The following is a 23,747-nucleotide window of genomic DNA, read 5'->3' as shown; positions in this document are numbered from 1 at the left end:
AGATGGGTATTGGGCTCTTAACTTTTTGCGAGATACCTAGAAACCACTTATGAAATAGGACAGAGCATACCACTGTAAGAGGAATTCAAAGTTTATTTGTTGAACATAGGTTTTTGAATGGCTGAGAAATCTACCGTACAATACGCAGGATTTAATACAGGATACCCTTAATGTTAACAAACCATCAAAAAATCTCGGTTCATGTACAAATCAACCCACAAATAGAGTACATCCCAAGGATCATGCATAACTGCATGGGAATGGAGATTTTTTTTTCAAATATATCTATTAGGGGCTCAAGATTTGGAATAACCTTCCTGAGTTATTTACTTTGTTCTGGTGTCTTGTTATATTCTATCGACACATATCATATTATGTTAATTTTCTGTTTTCTACATCACTACGAGAGCATTTCTAAGTAAAATGAGAGCTTTCCAGAGATCTCTAACATTTGTCCTCAGAAATAAACTCTCTGACTTCGATCCCAACAGAACTATTAAACAAAGCCAAGTTTATTCTCCATGAAAGGTCTGGTTATACTTCACACAGGTACTTCTTGTGTTACAGTATTGTGTATGTTTGGCATCTTGCAACAGTCACGCTGGCAGTGTTGATAATTTGATCAGCATATGCTCACTTATTTCAAAATCACTTCACTCCCCTTCTCTACAAATCCAGAGGCACTTGGCCAAATTCAGAGTCAGAAATAATAGGCTTTCTTTTACAGAAAGAGCTAACATAATATGCAAAATAAGAGAGGTTGAAGTTCTAGGATGGTTCCTGCAGTGCTTGGGAGAAAAGAATACGTGTTTGTTAAGAATCAACTCATTCAAAAAGACCTCTCACCCGTATACTGAACACAGTATTCAACCATGAAAAATGTTTAACCAGGAAATGTTGGCTATATTGGACGTGTGAACAGAAATGCAAATTTACTGTGTGTCATTTGTGGTTGTGTACACTACCTTCGCCCTTCTTCAAGTAGTTTTCCCAGACTCAAGCGCACGCATCGCTGCAGAATATTAAAATCGGCGTCAATCTCACAGCGGTGTCACATTCGTGCTGAGGTCTGATTTCGGGACGTAAGGGGCTTGACTCTCCCCAGAGTTTTCTGCCAAGTTTTCTGTTTTGCTTGATACCCGCTACATCTTGACTCCTCCGTGATCGTCATGGCTGTCCTCGACGCCTTCAATGTGGCCATGTCCACGACTACGCTCTATCTCTTCGTCACTGCCCTTCTGTTACTTTTCGCGTGAGTTCTTGCCATTTCTATTTTTATTAACATTTGTCAGTTCATACGTACTTTCTTTAATATACAGGTGGTGCAATGCTATCACATAGTGCTGAAATGTGAAAAACTATTACACACGTCAATGGTTTACAAGACGGTTGAGTCATGACCGTATTGGTTGTTTTGTTATGTTTTCGACCCGGGTGGTTATTGTCCCCGCCGAACGAGTTCGAGCAGGGGACTATGAAACGGGCTCCGTACGTGTGTGTGTCCGTGTGTCCGTCCGTCCGTCCGTCCGTGTGTCCGTCCGTGTGTGCGTCCGTGTGTGATCAAAATCTTCAATTTGCTACTTCTCTGTCATTTATGAGCCAATTTTGATTCTGTTTGCTTTATATGATAGCACTACATGGGAGCTTTGAAACTTCTACACAGAATTTCAGTCGTGACCTTTGACCTTGACCTTTGACCTATATTGTACATTTTGCTACAAAATGCTACTCCTTCGCCATTTCTAACCCGATTTCGATTCCGTTTGCTTTATGTGATGGCACTAGGTGAGGGCTTCAAAACTTCTACACAGAATTTTGACCTTTGACTTCTTTGACCTTTGACCTTGATTTTTTACCTGTATTGTACATTTTGCTACAAAATGCTACTCCTTCGCCATTTCTAACCCGATTTCGATTCCGTTTGCTTTATGTGATGGCACTCGGTGAGGGCTTCAAAACTTCTACACAGAATTTTGACCTTTGACTTCTTTGACCTTTGACCTTGATTTTTTGACATATATTGTACATTTTGCTACAAAATGCTACTCCGCCATTTCTAACCCGATTTCGATTCCGTTTGCTTTATGTGATGGCACTAGGTGAGGGCTTCAACACTTCTACACAGAATTTTGACCTTTGACTTCTTTGACCTTTGACCTTGATTTTTTGACCTGTATTGTACATTTTGCTACAAAATGCTACTCCTTCGCCATTTCTAACCCGATTTCGATTCCGTTTGCTTTATGTGATGGCACTAGGTGAGGGCTTCAAAACTTCTACACAGAATTTTGACCTTTGACTTCTTTGACCTTTGACCTTGATTTTTTACCTATATTGTATATTGGCTACAAAATGCTACTCCTTTGCCATTTCTAACCGGATTTCGATTCCGTTTGCTTTATGTGATGGCACTAGGTGAGGGCTTCAAAACTTCTACACAGAATGTTGACCTTTGACTTCTTTGACCTTTGACCTTGAATTTTTGACCTATATAGTACATTTTGATACTAAATGCTACTTCCGGCGGGGACATATTTTACGCACCGCGTAATTTCTACTTTTCCTTGTTTCACACAGTAATACATCGGATACTTTCTTTGCAAAAGCAATTGTACAAAAGAGTCCCATACTGCACCCATATAGGCGCAAGAGGCAAAAACGAAAAAAAAAAAAACACGGTGCCGTATAAGCAGTAGGAAATGGTCGAGAAAGTGTTTACATAACAATGATAATAATAATAATAATAATAATAATAATAATAACAACAACAACAGTAATGGTAATAATAATAAAAATAATAATAGAATTAAAGACATTTTAGAGCGCCTTTTCTACTGGATACAAAGCACTCTGAGATATCATCCCTGGTCGCCATAGGAGATAAAATATACAAATTACCAGGCAGCGACAGTATAAGTCCAGTGCACATACAATGTAGGGACATCTATAAGTAAGTCTTCAAGTTTTGTTTGTAATATACCAGGAGACCGACTATGAAACGAAATGTATTTCACCGTTCGCTATGCAACAGCGGGGCTCATGGCGATCAAAAAGGGTTTATCTCACTGCATCAAACATTAATATAAGTAAATAGAGATTTTAGGTTTTAGTGTTGGGTTCAGTGGTTCGGATCATTTGTGTATTTGTGCATTCTGAAGCAATCTCGGTGATGTATTTGGCACTTGAATATAGCTGCTTAAAGTTCAATCTGAATTAAAGTTTCGTGTGTACATCTTAATATTCTTCCTATATTTAAGGATATGTTGGACGATGTTGTTGTATGACAGAAGCGCACGAAACACATACACACATAGTATTCCCGTTGTTGTTTATAATTATCTTCATCTGCGAGCTCCTCTGATATCCAAGTATATCTGACTTACCATTATTTTGAAATTATTAAGTAAGAACTAATATTATGGGTTTTTCCATTTCCATAGCTGTATAGAAAATTAATTATCGTCATTTTCTTACAACACTAGCAGTAGAGGTGAGAGATATTTGTCATCAACTGACTTGTTTGCATCAACTATTCGACATCTGTTTGGCCAGAATAACAAAAGTTGGCAATTTAAAAAGATATTATCTACTTTTTTTCTGGTTCGGAATCGCTTTCCAAATTTTAAAGGGGATGGCTAGTAACTGATCAGTGGGAATCAGTGGAAATGCTGAGGGATGATTGTTCCAATCCTTGTGGGATTCATTTATAAGAGTACATTGTATATCTATTCTTGTGTGAACATTATTTGCTTCAGAATGGTCTCATATTCAAGTAATGTGCAGTTTAATGTTTCCAGGTAAGCGTCCCTGGTCAGTGACGGGGCATTAATCTGCACATTACTTGAATATGAGACCGTTCTGAAGCAAATAATTTTCACACAACAGTAGGTATATAATGTACTCTTAAATGAATCCCACAAGGATTGGAACAATCATCCCTCAGCATTCCCACTGATTCCCACTGGTCGGTTACTAGCCATCCCCATTAATATGTAAAATAATATGTCACCGACCCTTATGCAAATTAGATACGGTAATGGGATTATCGCCTCAAACTTATCCTACACTTGAACAGATATCTAGCTTTCAGTAATAAACGGTCATTATTCCTCTCCCTAAGTCGTCATTCATAAACCATGTTAACACCTATAAAGAGGTTGCTATGATGGGTTTTTTCCTTAAATACACGTCAACAATAGCAATAGAAATGTGTGTGCAAGCGAAGAGAAATCATTACTTAACACCAGAGCCCGTGACCTTTTCGAATGAAATAGGCGACTATAATAGATTAGATTGTTTTTTTACTTCCCTTAACAAAATCGTTAAAAATATATGGAACGTTTCTAGATATTCGTTTCACCACAAAAGTGATGTTGAGGGTATCATAAATCAACACAAATCAACATGCATTTGGATTTTAGGGGCCCTTTAAATTTGATACCAATGTTATGTGCATATACAGCTTGTCAAACGTACTGATTTAATTAGCGATCTTATTGTGAATTACATTATATGGTCTCAAGCACAGCTTGAGCAGCAGGCTTCCCAATAACAGGACACAATAACATAAAACGCATGGTTGCTGTTTCTACAAGCAGTTGACAGGAAAAATGTAGATCAAAATGTAACCCCTCAACAACAACAACAACAACAAGAGAAGTCAACTGTTGTTTTAAGACAAGAGCAATAAGTTTCCTGATTAGATAATTTGACAAGTAGTATCCTGTTGTTTATAATTGTTTTTAGCTCTTTTTTTATCTAAACAGCCATTCTGAGTTCAGGTTTAGAGGAATACATTGAACAAGGAAAGGAGTATTGTACAAGTTTGCAAGTCTAACATTGGTTTCTACAATAGAATTATAACTTCGATTATGTTTTACCATCGCACTAGCTCAGGGCACGTATTGTCTGTTTGTTTGCAAAGTGAGTAGAAAGAATCCCTGTATATCAAAGTTGCGTGCCTCAAATATTTGCAGATATTATAGGCCCCTCATATCAGAATGTTTGCTGTGATCAGTAATGATGACCTTGAAACAAAAGTAGGACTCAAGGCTAACAACCTAAATTTGTCCCTCTTTTGGGGGCAGTCTTGTGAGTTATATGATTTTACCGATCATATGTTTGTCTCTTTTGCATAACAGTTAAATTGAAACCAAAACATGGGCCACACATATCAGTCATGCAACGAGTTTGAGTATATTATGATTGTTGAGACGCGTCAGGCTGGGCCAATTCCTAACCCCTCCCCTAACTACACCCCAACCCTCCCCCAGAACTCCCCCAGAGCTCCGCCCACCCACTCTCACGTCTAGCAAGAGTCTAGGTGTAATATGGTGGTTGATATGATCACCTGACGAGCAGTCTGTACCAAGCGACCTTTCCAGATAAGTTATACACACACGAAGGTGAATAGACCTTTCGTAATCTTTTTATATCTCCACGATATCATTGAATGATATAGATTAGGGAGGTAAACATTGATGACGAATCAATCTTAATGAAATGTTAGGGCAAAACCTTGTACTAGTTTGTATAACTCCATAACTCTGCTGAAAAAAAAAAGTGAAAATAAAGTTTGAATTGAGCTGCATTGAATAACAAAACACAAGGAACAAAGATGACGAAATAGCAATTTCACATAAGAAACCAATGCGTGATTCGCTGTTTCAGGAAGCAGAACAAAAGAAGAAATCATGTATCTATTCTGCACAGGCAAGGTTGTTAAGCAGCAAGTTTTATTGTAATGGAATTATATTGTTACATTATTTCATTTCATTTCATTTTATTGTTTCTGTATGGTACAAATATTCTACTATGATCACTTTCAGATATATACAGAATAATTCATGGCTGATTTTGCACATGAAAGGTAAGCAAATCATTGTGATGGAGAACGGAGACATACTAAAAGAAGAAAGGTCAAGGTACCATACAGGAGGATCCCCAGTGAGTAAGCCAAGCTTAAATTGGGGCCTCACGCACAAAGATTCAAATAAACAGTTTTAACCAACTATCGACTTACTTAACTACAAAAAAAAAACTATTTCACACTCATATTTCATGTTATTGCAATAATATGCGAGCCTGCTATGACATCATCCTTTTTAAGTGTTTACATTATGAGTTGGCAAACACAATGGCACACACAATGAACCTTTCAAATCTTTAGATGACACCATCGATCTATGCAGTATACATGATGTAAGTTTATACACATCGTCTGAAGAAATGTCTCTTTAATATAGTTTGCATTACATGGATGGAACGATGGTCTATCAACGATAAACATGCTTGCTGATACCAGAATCTTGTGACGTGTGTATCGAGACAAAAAAAAGGCGCTGTCTTAAAAGAAAGCTCTACGCTATTTTGGATAAATTCAACAGTAAGCGGAATGAAGGCTAAAATTTATTCTGCCTCAATGATCCATATTTGAAAAAGGGGTAATAGGCCTAGTAGTCGTAAACTTGCGTACAGTCAGACGAAGTGATAATATCTAAATATCATGGTAATTTCCAATTCGCTAGGAAACAAGTCTTTACACTCTCACACACCCACACACACACACACATAATAAGTTATTTCAGTTTCAATTTATTTCTTACTTCTCATATAATGTTACTGCAAGAATAATATCACAAATTCTTGCACCTTGTCCATAATAAACAAACCACAGAATATAAAGGCATGGTTCACAGTAGTTATAATCATTGGTCGGAATCGAATAGGGTTGTACAAAGAAAGCTAGATGGTCCCTACATAAAAGCATTTTATGTTTGGCTTTAGCCTGTAAGCCCAGAGTAATCAGTGTTTGTGAATGAGAAACGATTTTATGAGCAAACCAAGGGAGAGTTGTTGTTATATACCTTTTTCTTGTTCGAACAACTTTAATGGTTGATTTTGAAAGATATCATTGTTTCGCGTTAGCGCGTTTTGAGACCTCAAAAAAATACATTCCTTTTCCTAAAATGTTCGCCTTTTTCATTTCTTTACAATTACGTGAAAACAGCAATGTGATTGTTTCCCTTTAAGTGATACGAACATCACGTGAACTCAAACTTGAACCTTGAAGCCGTACAGCAAGCATGATTCTTTCATGATCTACTTTAGCATCACGCACGATAGATTTCAGATAAGAGGCCAGCTCGGACATGTCACATGGAGCTACCATGCCCCAACTGCCCCCCCCCCCCCCCCCCATGCCACCCCCGATTGATCGACTATGCGTCTTCTTTTAAATCTGTATTAGGTGTTAGTTGTTTCGAGTGCTGTACGAAGCGTTCTTTTAACCCCCCCCAAAAAGTATGTTTGGGGCATTATGCTCATAAAAGAGAGGCGATTGCGATACATGGTAACAATGAGTTCAGTAATCAAGGTGAGAAGACTTCGTTCACGGTGTACCCTGCAAGACCTCAGCACTCAACAATCACCTGGTTGAGTGACGTGACGTATATGGCTGAACAAACGAAGGGTTCACCCATGCGAACATTAGAAAATATCAGCCTGTCAGCCAAAAAGATCCAACAAAATAAAGAATATACCTAGAGCAGATTTTTAGAACTATTCAATGATTATCTCATGTATACCTTGTTTGTCAGTGTCGACGAACTGGGCTTACTGATTACCATGCTTTGCATATACAACACTTTGTTTTCTGTCGTGTAGGTACGATTTTTGGTGCCACACCTACTTTTGGCGAAAGGGAATTCCTTGTCCCACCCCTCTCCCTATCTTCGGTAACATCATCGCTCTTGGAAACGTAAGTTTACATAGACCTTGACACAGACCCGCAAGTAGGCATACTTAGATACGTTGACATAGTGATATTGTTCGTAGCATAATTATCACAGTTCAGGAGAAGAAGTCTTATAATCAGTTGTATATTGTTCAGTAACATGACATGAATTGAATGTCATTGCTTTCGTCCGATCAGTTGCGATCTTTCAAACTTAATTTGTAGGGGGAAACAAATTGAAGAAAACCCACACCTCAACCTTCTCCCCTCTGCATAAAAATCTCTTGCTTTCATTTACATAAAAATTCAATTCAGTTCAATTCAATTCAATTCAATTCAATTCAATTCAATTCAATTCAATTCAAATGAGATCTTACTTTCAATAGTAAAATAGTTGGTGATGTTGTTGTGGCGGTTATGTGCTTGCAGTATACTGTAGTTCTATTTCAATGGGTGCTGTTCGTTATTCTGAAGGTTCGTTAATCGGAAACATACAAATTCTCTATACCGAGGGGTTCGTTCATCCGAAAATGAAAAAGGATTCGTTAATCCGAACATTTGTAGCGTTATTCGGAAGGTTCGTTGATCCGAAAATGAAATAGGGTTCGCTATTCCGAAGGCTCGTTTATCCTTAAATGAATTAGGGTTCTTTGTTCCGAAGATTCGTTAATCCGAACATGAAATAGGATTCGTTATTCCTAAGGTTCGTTGATCCGAAATGAAATAGGGTCCTCAAGAAGCCTTTGGAATAACGAGCTTTGTTTCATTTTCGGATTAATGAACCTTCGTAATAACGAGCCTTCGGAATAACGAACTGTAACCAGTTGACTAATTAATACCTATATGCACATTACATGTTCTTTTCGCATTAGAAGAAATTTCACGAGACGATAACAGGCATGTCGGAGAAGTATGGTCCAGTGATGGGCCTCTACCTATGGCGAGAACCCGTCATCATGGTCACTGATGTCGAGCTCCTCAGAAAAATACTCATCAAGGACTTCGGAAAGTTCTATAACAGGAGGGTGAGTCGTGGCCATGTTAGATAAACTTGGAGTGGACGTGGAGTGTGCTATTGAGAGTAGTATACTAGTAAGCAGTAGTTTTAGAAGTATATAGGAGGAGTATAAAAGGGTCTAGTACAGTTACCCCCACTCCGGACCCTTACCCTGGCTCTAATCCTAACCCTAACCAAATCTCCTAGCCCTTAACCTAACCCTTACCCTAATCGTAACTCTAACCTTACCACTAACCAGTATTTAGCCAGGGGTAATTGCCCTCTGGTGGTAATTGCCCGGATACGGCATAAAATTAAAGTATATCAGTTAAACCAGTGAACATAGGTATAGTGTCGGTAGCGGTTTTGGTGTTTAGTAGTTGCAGTGCACAGCATAGGTTGTTGTAATGACAAAGTAGCTAATAAAAAAAAAATGTTACATGAATCCTAATCAAGAAGCATGATTGGATGAAAATCGGTATTAACGACCGCTCACGCAGGGTTACCCGCATCACTGTGGCTATTGATGTAATCAATGACATTAAAATTGCATACTTTTTAATAGCAATGCGCACTCAGTCAATTACAAGCGCACACTCAATCACTTATTTACCGGAAACAAATATGTGTTCGAGTGTTTGGGCTTTTCTTCAGACATTTTGTAAGTTCTCCATGTACAGCTTACTTGTATCTATCCAGTGACACATTTGATCCTGAGGATTTGCTCTGGTCTTAATTTACTCCTAGGATTTAAGATTAGAGTAAGGGTTGTGATAGGGTTTTAGGTTTAGCTTAGGATTAGGTTATAAGGTTATGTTTGTAGAACTTTTGTTTGGCTCAGCGTGTACATATTTCATGGGAGCAATGGTTTCAGTAGCTTCAATGGTATATTTTGTTTGATGATGGTAAGGCTTTGAAGAATTGACGCATATATCTATCTACCTAACATGTGGGGGGCGCTGTCGCATAGTGAAAACGACTCCAGACTTCCAATCGGAGGATCCAAGTTCGATTCCCGTCCGGTGCCTAGGTCTTTGAGCAAGATGTTTTATCCAACACGTCCCTCTCGACCCAGCTGAATAGATTGGTACCTGGCAACGCTGGTGTAGAATAATGGCAGGGCCCTCTGGTAGAGCAGTGGAATTACTGAAGAAGATATCCAAGATAATCAAGACGTTATGATCACTATGTGATAATGATAATAATGATAATCATCATCATCATCATCATCATTATTATAATTTTCATCATCTGTCAATCAATTCATCGTCTATTAATCTACAGCTCAGATTGAATGAATACCAAGTATTATTTACATGTGGACTTTCCACCTTTTTGTGTATGTGCCTCAGGAGCTACCCGTGTCATCCGGGGAGTTTGACGCCGCCTTGTTCAACCTCCGAGACGCTCAGTGGAAGAGAGTGCGTGACATCCTTACCCCAACTTTCACTGGCCGAAAGATGAAGATGGTAAGTAGAGAGACGTATTTTTCTTTTCATAACTTGAAGTGTTGGTTTTTATATCTACTTAATCTCCTGTTTGATAATTACGCACACACCTGCACAAGCAATACACGTTCAAATACATTCAAAACACACTAGAGCGTTCCTTTTTTTATAATGCCATTCGTGCATATTTTATTTTATGTTGTGTTCAATGAATTGTTCTCTCCAGTTGGATGAAAGTCAAACTTGTTTGCGTTATAAAGGAATATATGTCATATGAATTACATCATTGTCTTGGCCACATTTATTTTATAATCAGCATGATAAGGGTGTTTTAAATTCATTCAAAGAAAACATGCTTTTTATTCGAAAAGTTCCTTATTAGTTTTTGCCCTGAAATTTTCCAGTTTAAGCTGAACTTTTTTTCTCAATATATCAATTTTCAACTCATGGTCATCAAATGCTCCCATTTTTGCATCCTTGAATTGATACGAACTAGCACATAAACAAACAAACAAACAAAAACTGTGACATTTAAGAACTATTCCAGAATCTTAATTGATCCAGGGAGGGCGGCACATAGAAATGTACAGTTAATGCAAATTTACCAAAAAATGATTTTCACTTTTGAACGAATAGTTCTGCTTTCCTAACACTTCTGATTATGAGAGTCACCCATCTTTTTGCACATGTATAAGGAAGGTTGTTCGTTTTTTTTTCGTCCGTTTCATCTCGCATGTGATCCTTTCAAAGAGTTTCAACGAATCCATGCTTCTCAGCTTGTTCTGATCATGTATAATATTTTTTTTTCTCCCAGATGTCAGGTATCGTGAATTCTTGCGCAGATACCATGATGGACAACGTGCAAAAGGCGTGTGCTAAGGATGGCACAGTACAGTGTAGAGAGTAAGAGTCATATCATTCTCTTCGAGACGCTTTCTCTGTAGCATCACTGTAGCTCTCAACACATATCATATTTCTTCAGACTGCCTCCTACCCATGAAACACATTACTAAATAATTTAGATAAAGCTTGTCTGATTCATTTCGTATTCTAACTCATTTGCAAATTTACAAACATTCTCAAATGAAAGAAAAAAAAATCAAGTGGCGTGTCATAAACTGTATCTAATTAGTTTGTAATTGGCTGCTCAGGCTTATTAGAAGAAAAAGAAACAATAATGATAACAAATCCACATTCGATTTAATATCTTTGGTATGACGAAGTGATTGGCTTGGGTTATTCAACCCTATTTATGGATGTGAGACCTGTACGTGCATACGATGACTAATGTGTCCACCAGTGAGTTGATATTACAGCTAAAATCACTCATTGCGTACATCGTCGTCGGAAATGTGGAATAATCTTTTGCAGTCAACAAGGTGATTGGGCATATAATGGAAAATAACGTATTCAAAGTTAATCGAGCTTTGATATTTCGTTTTCATACATTTTAGGTTGTCAGCGAAAGAATACGTGATGTGTAATGTATTTTGTGCTGCGACGGGTTTATATTAAGTTAGTCGTAGGATGATGAATTTGACAAAATAAGACTCTTACCCAATAATACCGGACAGTTAATCATTAGTATCGAACACTTTTCAGATTGTTATTGTCATTATTTATTCGGCTTTTAATCACGAATATCAATTTTACATTTTTCAAAATCAGAACATACACTGAAGAGGTGATGGTGCACCAGGTTGGGCAGTCAGGGTCTGGAAAGAGCCAACTAAATGACTTGGGCCATCAGGCCATCCTCCCCAACCCACCTGGTATATCTTTTTATGTTGTTGCTGCGGCTGCTGTTGCTGGCGTCGTTTTGATGTTGTTGCTGTTGTAGTTGTAGTTGTGGTTGTCGTTGTTGCTGTTGTTCTAATTTTGATGCTTACTTGATTACCCGATGCAGTCTGTTCGGTGGTTTCGTGATGGACACGGTGGCGAGTTGTGCCTTCGGTCTGCAGGTGAAGTCACAGACTCAGCCAGACGAACCTTTTGTCAATCACGCCAAGAAGTTTTTCCAGATTTCTTTCACCACGCCTGTCTTCGCCCTCGTCTGTAAGTAATTGAGGAGTTATTGAAAGGATTATGTACACGAAAGACGCGGTCACACGGGCAAAACATCCAAGTCCAAGTTCGCAAAATTTAAGTTCTCGATGTTTTGCTAGTCTGTCAACGACGTGGTACAGTCTGGACGAACGCAACTAATACTTAGTAAAGTATGTCACGTGACCATTGATGCACTTGTGAGCATTGTTACGTCACAGTCATTCAGACGACTCGGGCATTCTCATGCGCGCCAATGACATTATCAATTTTGAGAAAGCTAAAACATAAAATAATGATGATGATAATAATAATTATAGTGGCTATACTTGTACAGCGCACAGGTCAACTTTTCAGTGATCGTGGTGTTTCAAAAATGAAAAGATAGATATATACATGCATATACGGTCATGTTCGAACATGTCAACAAAGAAGAAAATGGGAAACAAAAACGAGCATACACCAAATAAAAAATACAATGTTGCTCCAAACACTAATGACGGCAATTAAAGTTCTCCGTGTGAGAAGAACAGAAACGTTTTAAGTTTTGATTTGAATGTCTCTGCAGATGACAGTATAGGTAACTGATTCCACAATTTTGGTCCCATAACAGAGAAAGCACGATCGCTCCATACATGTTTTACTCTGGGTGTTTGGAGTAACAATGCATCTGATGATGAATGTAGACTTCGTGTCGGATTGTATTTTTGAACAGAGTCACTTACGAAGAGGGAGAAAAAATGAAATAATGATGTACTAAGAACAGAATCTTGAAAATAATCCTTTTTTTTCTACAGGTAACCAATGTAAGGAGTAGTAATGATAATAATAATAATATACAACTGTAGTAGTAGTAGTAGTAGTAGTAGTAGTAGTAGTAGTAGTAGTAGTAGTATAGTAGTAGTAGTTAGTAGTAGTTAGTACTAGTAGTACAGTATAGTACAGTTAGTAGTAGTACAGTATAGTAGTAGTAGTAGTAGTAGTGATGGTGGTGGTAGTAGTAGTAGTGCAGTATAGTAGAGTTAGTAGTAGTAGTAGTAGTAGTAGTAGTAGTTATAGTAGTAGAAGTAGTAGTAGTAGTAGCAGTAGTAGTAGTAGTATATAGTAGTAGTAGTAGTAGTTAGTAGTAGTTGATAGTAGTACAGTATAGTAGAGTTAGTAGTACAGTAGAGTAGGTAGTAGCACAGTTTAATAGTAGTAGTAGTTGTAGTAGTTCTATCGTAGTAGTAGTAGTAGTTCTATAGAAGTAGAAGTAGTAGTAGTAGTAGTAGTAGTAATACTACTACTATAGTAATAGTATACAAATATACTTGGCCTTGAGAGTTTCTTGTTAAAACTATGGGCAGAGGTGACTCCAAACTAGTACTATTCACTGAGGGGAGCAGCCCCGAAGTGAATAGTACTAGCTTGGAGTCACCGAGGCTCATAGTTTTAACCAGAAACTCGAAAATAGGCAAAGTATATTTGTTTTATATTTTGGATCAAAAGTTTGAATAAAACGTGAAAATCATTTTGTATAGGCCCTAGGCTTAGACGCACAGCGGCGGCAACGCAGCGCCTGCAATACGCAACAGTGTGAGAGATCGGAAATTGACAAACGTAGTAGCCGTGGCACCGCCAGAGTTGCCCGTCGCACGTATCCAAGCGCTCTTATGGCCGCTGCAAACCTGAACACTAGAATTCGGGACCGGACGCGGACGGATACACTTGATTGTAAAGAAGGGTGATTGTGACATCATTTTGCAAATAGTATGATATTTGCAAAATGTCGTCATATTAAAAGTGACGTCATTTTGCAAATAGTACTTCATGGAGTGTCAAACACACCAACACTCTAAAATAGTTCAAAATACCTATAATCACGTGAAGCTCTTTTAACCAATCAATGGAAGACAAATTTTTGATCCAAAATATAATAGTGCCTAGTAGTATGTTTAGTGTGCCTCCACTGACTGCCTCTTCCCCACTGTTTTATGTTTTTCTCGATGCTTTTCTTCGCGTTCAGCTTTCCTGCCATTCATGGCGCCTGTTGTCAAATTTCTTGGATTCACCCTCTTCCCGAAAGAAACGATCAGGTTCTTCACCGAAGTCATAGACAAAACCATAGCTCTGAGGAAGAGCGGACACGGCACGCACGTAGGTTTGATAAGGTTTAGCTGGTACCCTTTTCGTCGTTGTGTGGTCTTTCTTTTTATCTGGGTTTAGTCGTTTCTTATTGTTGTTGTTGTCGTTTTCGATCATTTGTTTGTTTGTTTGTTCATTTTTTGCTTCTTTATTTTTTTGAGGAGGCGCCCGTGTCATCACTACGCATGGTTACACTTGTATGGCTAAATTTTATAATATTGATTATCGTAATGTATATATTCAATATTGACGCATCAAGCATGTCAGCGGAAGAATCATGTCAATGACTGTCTTCTGCACCTAATATTCCATACTCGTTCCACCGTCTGTCTGTCCGGTTGTCTCCTCGACTGGCTCGCTGTCTGTCATGTCGGTCGGTTTGTCTGTCTGTCTGTCCATCTCTCTGTTTGTCCCTCTGTTCCTCTATTCCTCTCTGTCCGGTCTTGTCTGGCTGGCTGGCTGTCTCTCTATTAATATGTTTATCTGTCGTCAGTCTGTCTGTCTATCTGTCTATTTGTTTATCTGTCTTTTATCTGTCTATCTGTTTATATGTCTCTCTGTTTATCTGTTTATCTGTCTGTCTGTTTATCTGTTTATCTGTCTGTCTGTCTAGCTGTTTATCTGTTTATCTGTTTATCTGTTTGTCATTTTTTCTGTCTCTCTGTTTATCTGTTTATCTCTCTATCTGTCCCTCTGTCTATCTGTTTATCTGTCTTTTATCTGTTTACCTGTCTGTCTGTCTGTCTATCTGTCTCTCTGTTTATCTGTTTATCTGTCTGCCTGTTTATCTGTTTATCTGTCTGTCTGTTTATCTGTTTATCTGTCTCTCTGTTTATCTGTTTATCTGTCTGTCTGTATATCTGTTCATCTGTTTATCTTTTTTCTGTCTGTCTGTTTATCTGTCTCTCTGTTTATCTCTCTATCTGTCCCTCTGTCTATCTATACCTGTCTGCCTGTCTGTCTATCTGTCTCTCTTTTTATATGTTAATCTGTCTGTCCGTCTATCTGTATATCTGTTTATCTGTTTTTCTGTCTGTCTGTTCATCTGTTTATCTGTCTGTCTGTTTATCTGTATATCTGTTTATCTGTTTATCTGTCTCTCTGTTAATCTCTCTATCTGTCCCTCTGTCTATCTGTTTACCTGTCTGTCTGTCTGTCTGTTTATCTGTCTCTCTGTTTATCTGTTTATCTGTTTGTCTGTCTATCTGTCTGTCGGTTTATCTGTTTATCTGTCCCTCTGTCTATCTGTTTACCTGTCTGTCTGTTTATCTGTTTATCTGTTTTCTGTCTGTCTGTTCATCTGTTTATCTGTCTGTCTGTTTATTTGTATATCTGTTTATCTGTTTTTCTGTCTCTCTGTCTATCTGTTTATCTGTCTGTCTGTTTACTAGTATCCGTTTATCTGTCTGTCTGTTTATTTGTCTAATCTGTTTACCTGTTTATATGTTTATCTGTCTCTCTGTTGATATGTTTATCTACCTGTCTGTTTATTTGTATATCTGTTTATCTGTTTATCTGTCTGTCTGTTTATCTGTTTATCTGTCCCTCTGTCTATCTATTTATTTGTCTGTCCCTCTATCTGTTTGTCTGTCTCTCTGTGTATGTGTTTATCTGCTGCTCTCTGTTTATCTGTTTAGCTGTCTGTCTATCTGTCTGACTGTATGTCTGTGATGTATCTCTACATGTCCCTCTGTTCCTCACTGTCCCGTCTGGCTGTATGTCTGTGATGTATCTCCACCTGTCCCTCTGTTCATTTTTGTCCGGTCTCTCTGTCTGGCAGTCTAATCCCCTCCTATCACTCATCGTCCACCTTCACCTCAGCGTTCTCTTGACCCTCACGTAACCCATCAACTTACGCCGCAAATAATCCGATCTTACTAAAATATAGGTTTGTCTGAATTTCACTGTGCATGTGGCGTTTAAAAAAGATTGATGGAAGTGATTGAATTTTATGTATCTACATGAACAAATAAAAAAAAAACAGGCCAAATTGAGGCAGATTCATTGTTTTGTATCATTGTAAAATGTTGCAGCCATGGCAACTCTTGATAATTTTGCAGAGGAAATGAATAGTTAAGCACATGAAACCCAAAATATATTAAGTGAGATAGCTTTTGTTTATATTCGACCTCATGAAATAGAAGCGACAAATGGCAACAATATCGTTAAGATAAGAAGCAGAGATATCAAAATGATCGTTTCCATGACTTCATGGGTTACTGCACGCATGTCTCTTTCTTTTATTTACATTTTTCTTTTCCTTTTCTTTTTTGCTCTATTTTTTTCTGAGTAAGACAAAATGTATGGTTTTACAATATCTTGAGGACTCTTTCGAAAGAACTACCTTCTCTGCAGCAGCTGAAATGTGCTCCAAAGATTATATTTAGCATACCCATTGCCCCCTGTATTGTAAGATAGGACCTCAAATACACACAAAAAAAAACAATGACGCGAAACCTTTAGTTTGTATTAAGCCTGGACTTATGTAGACCATGACATCTCAATTTGTAATAAACATGTGGAAACCTTGAATGGAAGGATGGTAATAAGAAGAAAATTTATGATTACAATGATATGATGGTCGATCTTTCTGTTGACATAGCAGGATGTGGACTTCCTCCAACTCCTGATCGACGCCCAGGACGGCAAAAACATACACGTCATCGAAAACGACGAAGACGACCAGCATAACCAACTCTTCGTCGGATCCGACGAAGGCAAGAATTCCATCACGCCGGCCACTAGAGGGCGACTTACTCGAAGTGAAGTTATTGGACAGGTAGGCTCAAGTCTGAATTTTGATCATGCTCTTGTACAGTGAGTGAAAAAAATAGACAAAAATACATGAACATGATTAGAATGCAATGTATCTTCTATTTCATTGTCCAATACACCAATAATCATGCTTCACTTCAGACCTGTGATTCCCAAGATTTTTTTTTTTTAATTTTGATTGCGTTTTCTACTCGACCACTGATTTGACTCCTTTTCGAGGTAAGCTTATCATTGAACCAACCTACACAAGGAAATATTATCATGAACGAGATCAGTAAAATTGTAGCATGTAATGTAGATTATGTCCGCCTCATGATAAAGTTACAACATCTGGACTAATGGAGATTTATAATCATAACTACTATAATGTAATGATTATTCCCCTTATCACAGGTGTAAATACCGCCCTCTGTGGGGCCCCAGCCGTGGTACATGCCATGAAGAGCCTAAAGCCACTGGAAAATTAAGTACTAATCATCATCAAACGCAATAATGCCTGTGGTTGCAATGCTTGGCGTATTGTCACCAGGAATGCCGCAGCAGTGTTTTTCTCCTTTTTTTTTTCAGGCGTCGAAACACCTACGACTGTTATCATCATTTCTAAGCAAACGGACGTTTTTCGTTCATACGGGAGTGACCAAAACATTTGGAGACTCACATCTTTGAAGCGCGCATTACTACCAATAATCCATGCCCCATTAGAAATACTTTCCCTTTCTATATAGGCGGTGACTTTCCTTTCGGCCGGCTATGAGACAACTACTACGGCTCTAACGCTGGGATCGTACCTCCTCGCCCGAAATCCTCAAGCCCAGGACAAACTCATCGCCGAGATCGACAAGCTCGCTCCCAACCGCGACGATGTCGACTACACGAAGGTCTCAACGATGCCGTACCTCGATCAGGTCATGTGTGAGATTCTCCGCTACTACCCACCCGTTACCTCGTAATAATTCTCTTCTATCTTTGATTATTCTTATAAGTTTCATATGTTTTTTTTCGGTTTATCATTCTTATGATAAAGGGCCCATCTTACTGGACGTCCACGATAGTTGAGAGTCTTTAGAACCCCCCCCCCCCAAAAAAAAAAGGAATTGCTCACAAAATAAGACTCTAGGGCAACACACGAGAAGTCTCCCAACAAGGTTACAATGTATTCATGACGTCTATAAAACTTCTGCTAAGTCGCTGAGACGTCTCCACGAAATCTCCCGTAGGCCGCCACTGGGTCTCCTCAATGTCGCCGAGACATCCCAGGGACCTCGTGGAAAAGCATAGTCCCTGCGACTTGGCCTTGTCTTAAGAGACGTCGTTGAGACGTCATAAAGACGCTTCCGAGACCAGCTGGAGACAGGAGAAAGTCTTTAAAAAAAAATCGAACATGACACACTAGAGACCAGGCTAGCCTACAGGAGACGGCGCCGAGACATCGTGGAGACATCAAGAGTAAAGGGCCTATGATTGTTTATTTCTTACGGAAAATACGAAACTTTATGACTCCGTTACATTAACACCTTCGATAAGGGATATGGCAAACTTCATGTGCGCTGTCATTTCTGATTTTTGTTTTGTTTTGTTTTGTTTAGGGATGTCTGTGTGTGTGTGTGTGTGTGTGTGTGTGTGTGTGTGTGTGTGTGTGTGTGTCAAAGCTCTCTTTTGCAATTCTAGGCAGATGACAAGTAAACAGAACTTGCCGTAATAATTTCGTCATATTCTATTTTTCATTAATGATTTCTCTATTAATTACACAGTAGCAGTTATTATGATTATGGTGTTGAATGACAATTTGTTTTAACACTTGATTAAACATGCATGTTGGCATGACAATAACCGATAACGATAATCGCACATGTTCTAGTTGTGTGATACAGATCCCATTAATTGCTTACTATCATATACAAAGCCACGCCCCTCCTCAATCCTTCCCCAGTGTGTCAGCATTGAGTATAGACTACATGAATATTGTCCAGGCAAATATCACATGATCGTTATTTTATGGGCAACGGCAGGGTGGATCGCATGTGTGGCGAAACTGTGACGTACAAGGGAGTCACCATAGAGCGGGGCGTGGGGGTTGTCATCAGCCCGTACATCATGCATCACTCATCGGGCTACTGGCCCGAGCCGAGCAAGTTTGATCCTGATAGGTAAGAGTGTTCTTCCTCACCTTGATTTGCCCCCATGAAATCATGCATCACCTAAATCAGGGACTGCATATCACCAGTCAGACGGAACTAGCGGATACCACAATTTATTTGACCCAGTTTTAAGAGGTAATGAGGCCTATACATCACGTCATATTTATAAGCGGTACTCATTCTTGCATAATCAGCCATCAGGCGAAAAAAAAAAAAAAACATTCACTTGACAGCTACAGATAAAATATCAATTTCTAGATCATTTCTGTGCAAGGTTTAGATACCTGAATTGGATACTGAACATTGATTGTACTGGTTAATTTTTTTTTACATTTGTTGTTTCTATCCTATTTTGAAGCACTAATGCTGGGTTTTTGATCCATCAGGAAATGGTAAATCATGCCTTTAAGACATGAGTTTTGTTTTGATGAATTGAAACCACATGACTAGATAGGGCCGAATATTTCAAAAGATATTCGAGATAAACATTTCTTTTTTTAAGGGAAACATGACCTTCATGAACTTTGTCTCTCGTCTCGTTGAGTGTGCACAGTTAATGTCTAAACCAGAAAGGCAAAGGCTTTTGACGTAACGTATTCCATGACGATATGGGGGAGGGGAATTTGGGGTGTAACGTAAAAGCTTGCTACACCAACTCTGCATAAAGTCATTGAACTGTCAAACTTGTTTTCTCGAAATCATGTTTCTTTTCATTTCCTTCTGCTATTTTTGGATCGGGTACAACCCTTTCCAACAAAGCATTGTAATGATATTGTAATAATAGAGAGGAGACAACACCAGCCTATGCTCAATCACAGATAAAATTCCTCTAGCTGTTAATGATTTATTATGTTATTTTCTATTGATTTATCATGTTACAATGTGTGTATTATGCATTTTGTAGTGTGTTTCATCTTACTATCTACTTCAGGACTGAATTTCTCCTTTCTAATTTTTCTTCATTACGAGAAACTTAAGGCTTTATAGAAACGTAATAAGCGCTTTATAAATGATATCTATTATTATTATTATTATTATTATTATTATTATTATTATTATTATTATTATTATTATTGTTATTATTATTATCATTTATACTAATGTTGTTCTTCTTCCTCCTCTTCTGATTAATTATCCTTTTTAACCTTCTCTATCCCTTTCCTGGCTCATTTTATTCTTCTTCACCTCCGCTTTACTTTTACTGTTTACTTTCTCTTTCTCACATTATATATTTTTTTTTTTATTTATGCCTTCTCTTTCTCTTCTTACTTGTCTTCTTGTCCTCATTTTCTTCATGTGTTGCTGAAGTAGGCCAACTTTTGCTTCTGATTTTTTTTTCTTTTTTTTTTTCTTTGCCTTTTTCGATGTCTTTTCTTTTCTGTTTTCCTCTTTTCTTCAATCAAATTGTATTCTTATCAGTTGCCTCCTTCTTCTATCGTCTCCAGGTTCTCCAAGGAGAATCGCGAGAAGCGAGACCCTTTCACCTGGATGCCTTTCGGCGCCGGACCACGAATCTGTGTTGGGATGAGGTTCGCCCTGATGGAAGCTAAGATGGCGCTTGTTCGCGTCCTGCAGAAAGCTCGTTTCGAGACCAGCCCGCTGACTGAGGTACGGTCCCGCTGCCTGTTGTTGATACCCTACCCCCTCCTGAAAACTCGAGTTTTATCATACCATCAGATTCCGATAGTAAAGGGTTAGAGTGAAATAAACGTACACGTTAACGCACATCTGGAAAATGCCCTCCCCCCCCCCCCCAAAAAAAAAAAAAAAGAGTTGCACGAGACTGCAGATTTGAGGATGGTTTTTGTTTCGTCTCTATCAATTCTGAAAATGGCTGGTTCAAACGCCGGGCAAAGCCCTTTAAAACCATATAGTTTCAACGATAGTTTCTTTTTTTGAGCATTTATTATCCTTTAAGATTTACTAAAAAACATATTCTTATAAACGACACATTAAATATCCACTATTTTTTTCTTTCTTAACTGGCATTATCCATATATACTAGCATTGAATCCTCGTAAGTGTGTGTTTGTCTCTTTAACTGGTGTGTCTGTAAGTAATGATCTCAAAAGAACTATCGTATATAATTATACCACTTACATTAGCGCTGGACCTAGATTTCGGCAGATTTTGGATATTAACAAAGTGGGTCCATCCAGCCGTTAAACGAAATCAAGTCATAAACGTGTCTTTCCTCACAGCGCCCAACCTCATTAAAAAAATAATGATAGATATGTTATATGTTCGCTCATATCTGAGTGAGCGCCTTACCCACTTCATTTCCCTTAGAAGCTGTTTGAAATGTTGACCAAATCCCACAATAAATGTATGTATGAGAATGTGTCCTTTATTTTTAAACAAAAATATCTTCTATGTTTTTCATATCTCTCATTCCAGGCAGTTATTGTAATACCGTATTCCCCCCCCCCAAAAAAAAAAAAGAAAATACAACGGGACCCCCCGCAATGATATCTTTTTAAAAAAATGAATTAATCTAGTTACAAATTCAGGGTATGAAACTATAACTCATTGCCTACATCTTACAGAAAACCCCATTCGATTTGCCTCAGTGGTCAAAGAGTAATGAGGAGTTTTGTAGAGGATGTCAGAAATCTCTTCCCTCCACGTTCTGTCAATGCAATTGCATTCCCACACGCAATTGACACAAGAGCATCGAAGTGCAAAACTTGAAAGAATCACACTCATAACATGCTTTACAACAATCCACGTTTCTCTGTGTCTGTTTAGCCAAATTAAATGGGGTTTTCTGCAAATAGAGCTAAGATGTTATGTTTGAAGACTCTGAAGTAGCATTAAAACATTTTTTTTTTTTGGGGGGGGGTGACATACTATGCTGTAAATCTAGATTACCATCTTTAAACATTTTTGTACTTTAAGGAACCAGTAGCGGAGGGAGAGATAGTTATAACATGCGCTCTGAAAATGATGTCAACAACACAAAATATTTTGTTTTTACTGAAGTTCATGCACGACATAAATTTTCCCCGCTTCTCCACTGAATTCAAGGTGGCCAGATTCGTCTTGGCGTTCGCCAATTTGAACTCGTTCTAACAGAATATCACTGTCTGTTCCTTAATTTTGTTTGCTTGTTTTCTGCAGATTCCTCCAAAGTTGGGTACCAGTGGTCTCCTTTCTCCTCCCAATGGAGTAACCCTGAAACTGGTCGCTCGCTGAGAATGATTCTACCCCAGGCCTTCCTGTTAAGTAATGATTTCATAACATATCAATTCATAAAGCGTAAAAAAACATGTATTCTTCTGCGCTGCAAAAGCCTCTCATGTACTTGATGATACTAATCAGTTAAATTAACCGACCCATGCGAGATTCCCAACTCCCTGTAGATTTTAGATGGAACTAACCGCATTCCTGTTGCCTTAGGTTTTATACTTTTGTTTGTGTAATAATTTGTTTAAAAAGTCGGTGATACACCGGAGTAATTGGAAGAGAAGGAGCTTGTGACACAATGTTTGGATGTTGGAGATGTATAATTATGGTGTAAATAAATCATAAATTTCCAAAGTCCATGTAGACTTTAGATGGAGCTGACAATATTCCTATCGCCTTAGGTTTACTTGTGTTTGAGTGATAGTATTTGTTTATCAATCGATGATAAGACCGGAGTGATTGGAAGTGTTGGAGGGGATGAAATAATGTTCGGATGTGAAGGTTTCTAATTATGATGTAAAAATTACACTGTCGTACATAGTATGAATATGAACACCTACTTATGTTTTCATATCTAATGGAACCTAGATTTCCTTAACCCTTGCTGTCCGTTTCAAACCCAGGGCTCGGGGCTAGTGAGGGGCTACAGACTACTAATCTCCTCGTAGACTAGACGCTTAGTTCGTTTGAGATTTAAATTGTTCCGTTAGCTTTAATTGTCGAAGATTGGTAAATCAAAACGTGGGTTTATGGTGTGCTCGCACAAAAAGAATTACAACTTCCAGTGAGATTCAAGGATATGATACAGTGTTAGGAAGAAAGTGTAGAGAGACAGACAGAAAGACAGGCAGACAGGAAAGAGATGGCGAGTCAACGGAGGAAGTTTCAAAAATATGATTTATCAACTCTTGTAATTATTGTTCCTTATTTTCTTTCTTCGTTATATTACTGTCCCTAAATTATGATAAAATCCTTCACCACTGACTAACATATATACGATATAAATTAAATATATGTATATATATATATGTGTGTGTGTGTGTGTGTGTGTGTGTGTATTATATGTAAATATATATATATATATATAGATATGTATTATATATATATATATATATATGTGTGTGTGTATTATATGTATATATATATAGATATGTATTATATATATATATATATATATATATATATACAGCATCAGCATCAGCATCAAATTTCTCGCTCCATCAACGCTCAGAACACTGTATTTCACATAAAATACATGCTCACGCTTCACTACCCCCACATTACGCCTTCAAACCCATTTT

At 38.1% G+C, this 23,747-nt stretch overlaps 1 protein-coding gene across 2 annotated transcripts; it reads left to right on the top strand.

Annotated features, from left to right (window-relative positions):
• Positions 1 to 1,145: 1,145 nt before the first annotated feature.
• On the top strand, positions 1,146 to 23,431 carry LOC139718697 (cytochrome P450 3A29-like). 2 transcript variants are annotated; one of them, XM_071630157.1, is made up of 12 exons: positions 1,146 to 1,252; positions 7,666 to 7,759; positions 8,611 to 8,760; positions 10,085 to 10,201; positions 10,995 to 11,083; positions 12,087 to 12,235; positions 14,229 to 14,359; positions 16,953 to 17,126; positions 17,848 to 18,068; positions 19,132 to 19,269; positions 20,706 to 20,868; positions 22,381 to 23,431. In XM_071630157.1, exons 1-12 carry the CDS (start codon positions 1,170 to 1,172, stop codon positions 22,453 to 22,455), a joined length of 1,584 nt encoding a protein of 527 aa, XP_071486258.1. In that variant the 5' UTR covers positions 1,146 to 1,169; the 3' UTR covers positions 22,456 to 23,431. The 2 variants fall into 2 exon arrangements, with proteins under 2 accessions (XP_071486258.1, XP_071486257.1); XM_071630156.1 differs by having other exon boundaries at positions 8,608 to 8,760.
• Positions 23,432 to 23,747: the final 316 nt, after the last annotated feature.

Source organism: Diadema antillarum, unplaced genomic scaffold, assembly GCF_040938485.1.
Source record: "Diadema antillarum isolate AM-2024a unplaced genomic scaffold, OU_Dant_1.0 scf00000099, whole genome shotgun sequence".
In the NCBI taxonomy this organism is placed as follows: Eukaryota; Metazoa; Echinodermata; class Echinoidea; order Diadematoida; family Diadematidae; genus Diadema; species Diadema antillarum.
Note: the sequence above shows the minus strand (reverse complement) of the source record. Positions and strands in the feature narration are given on the sequence as shown.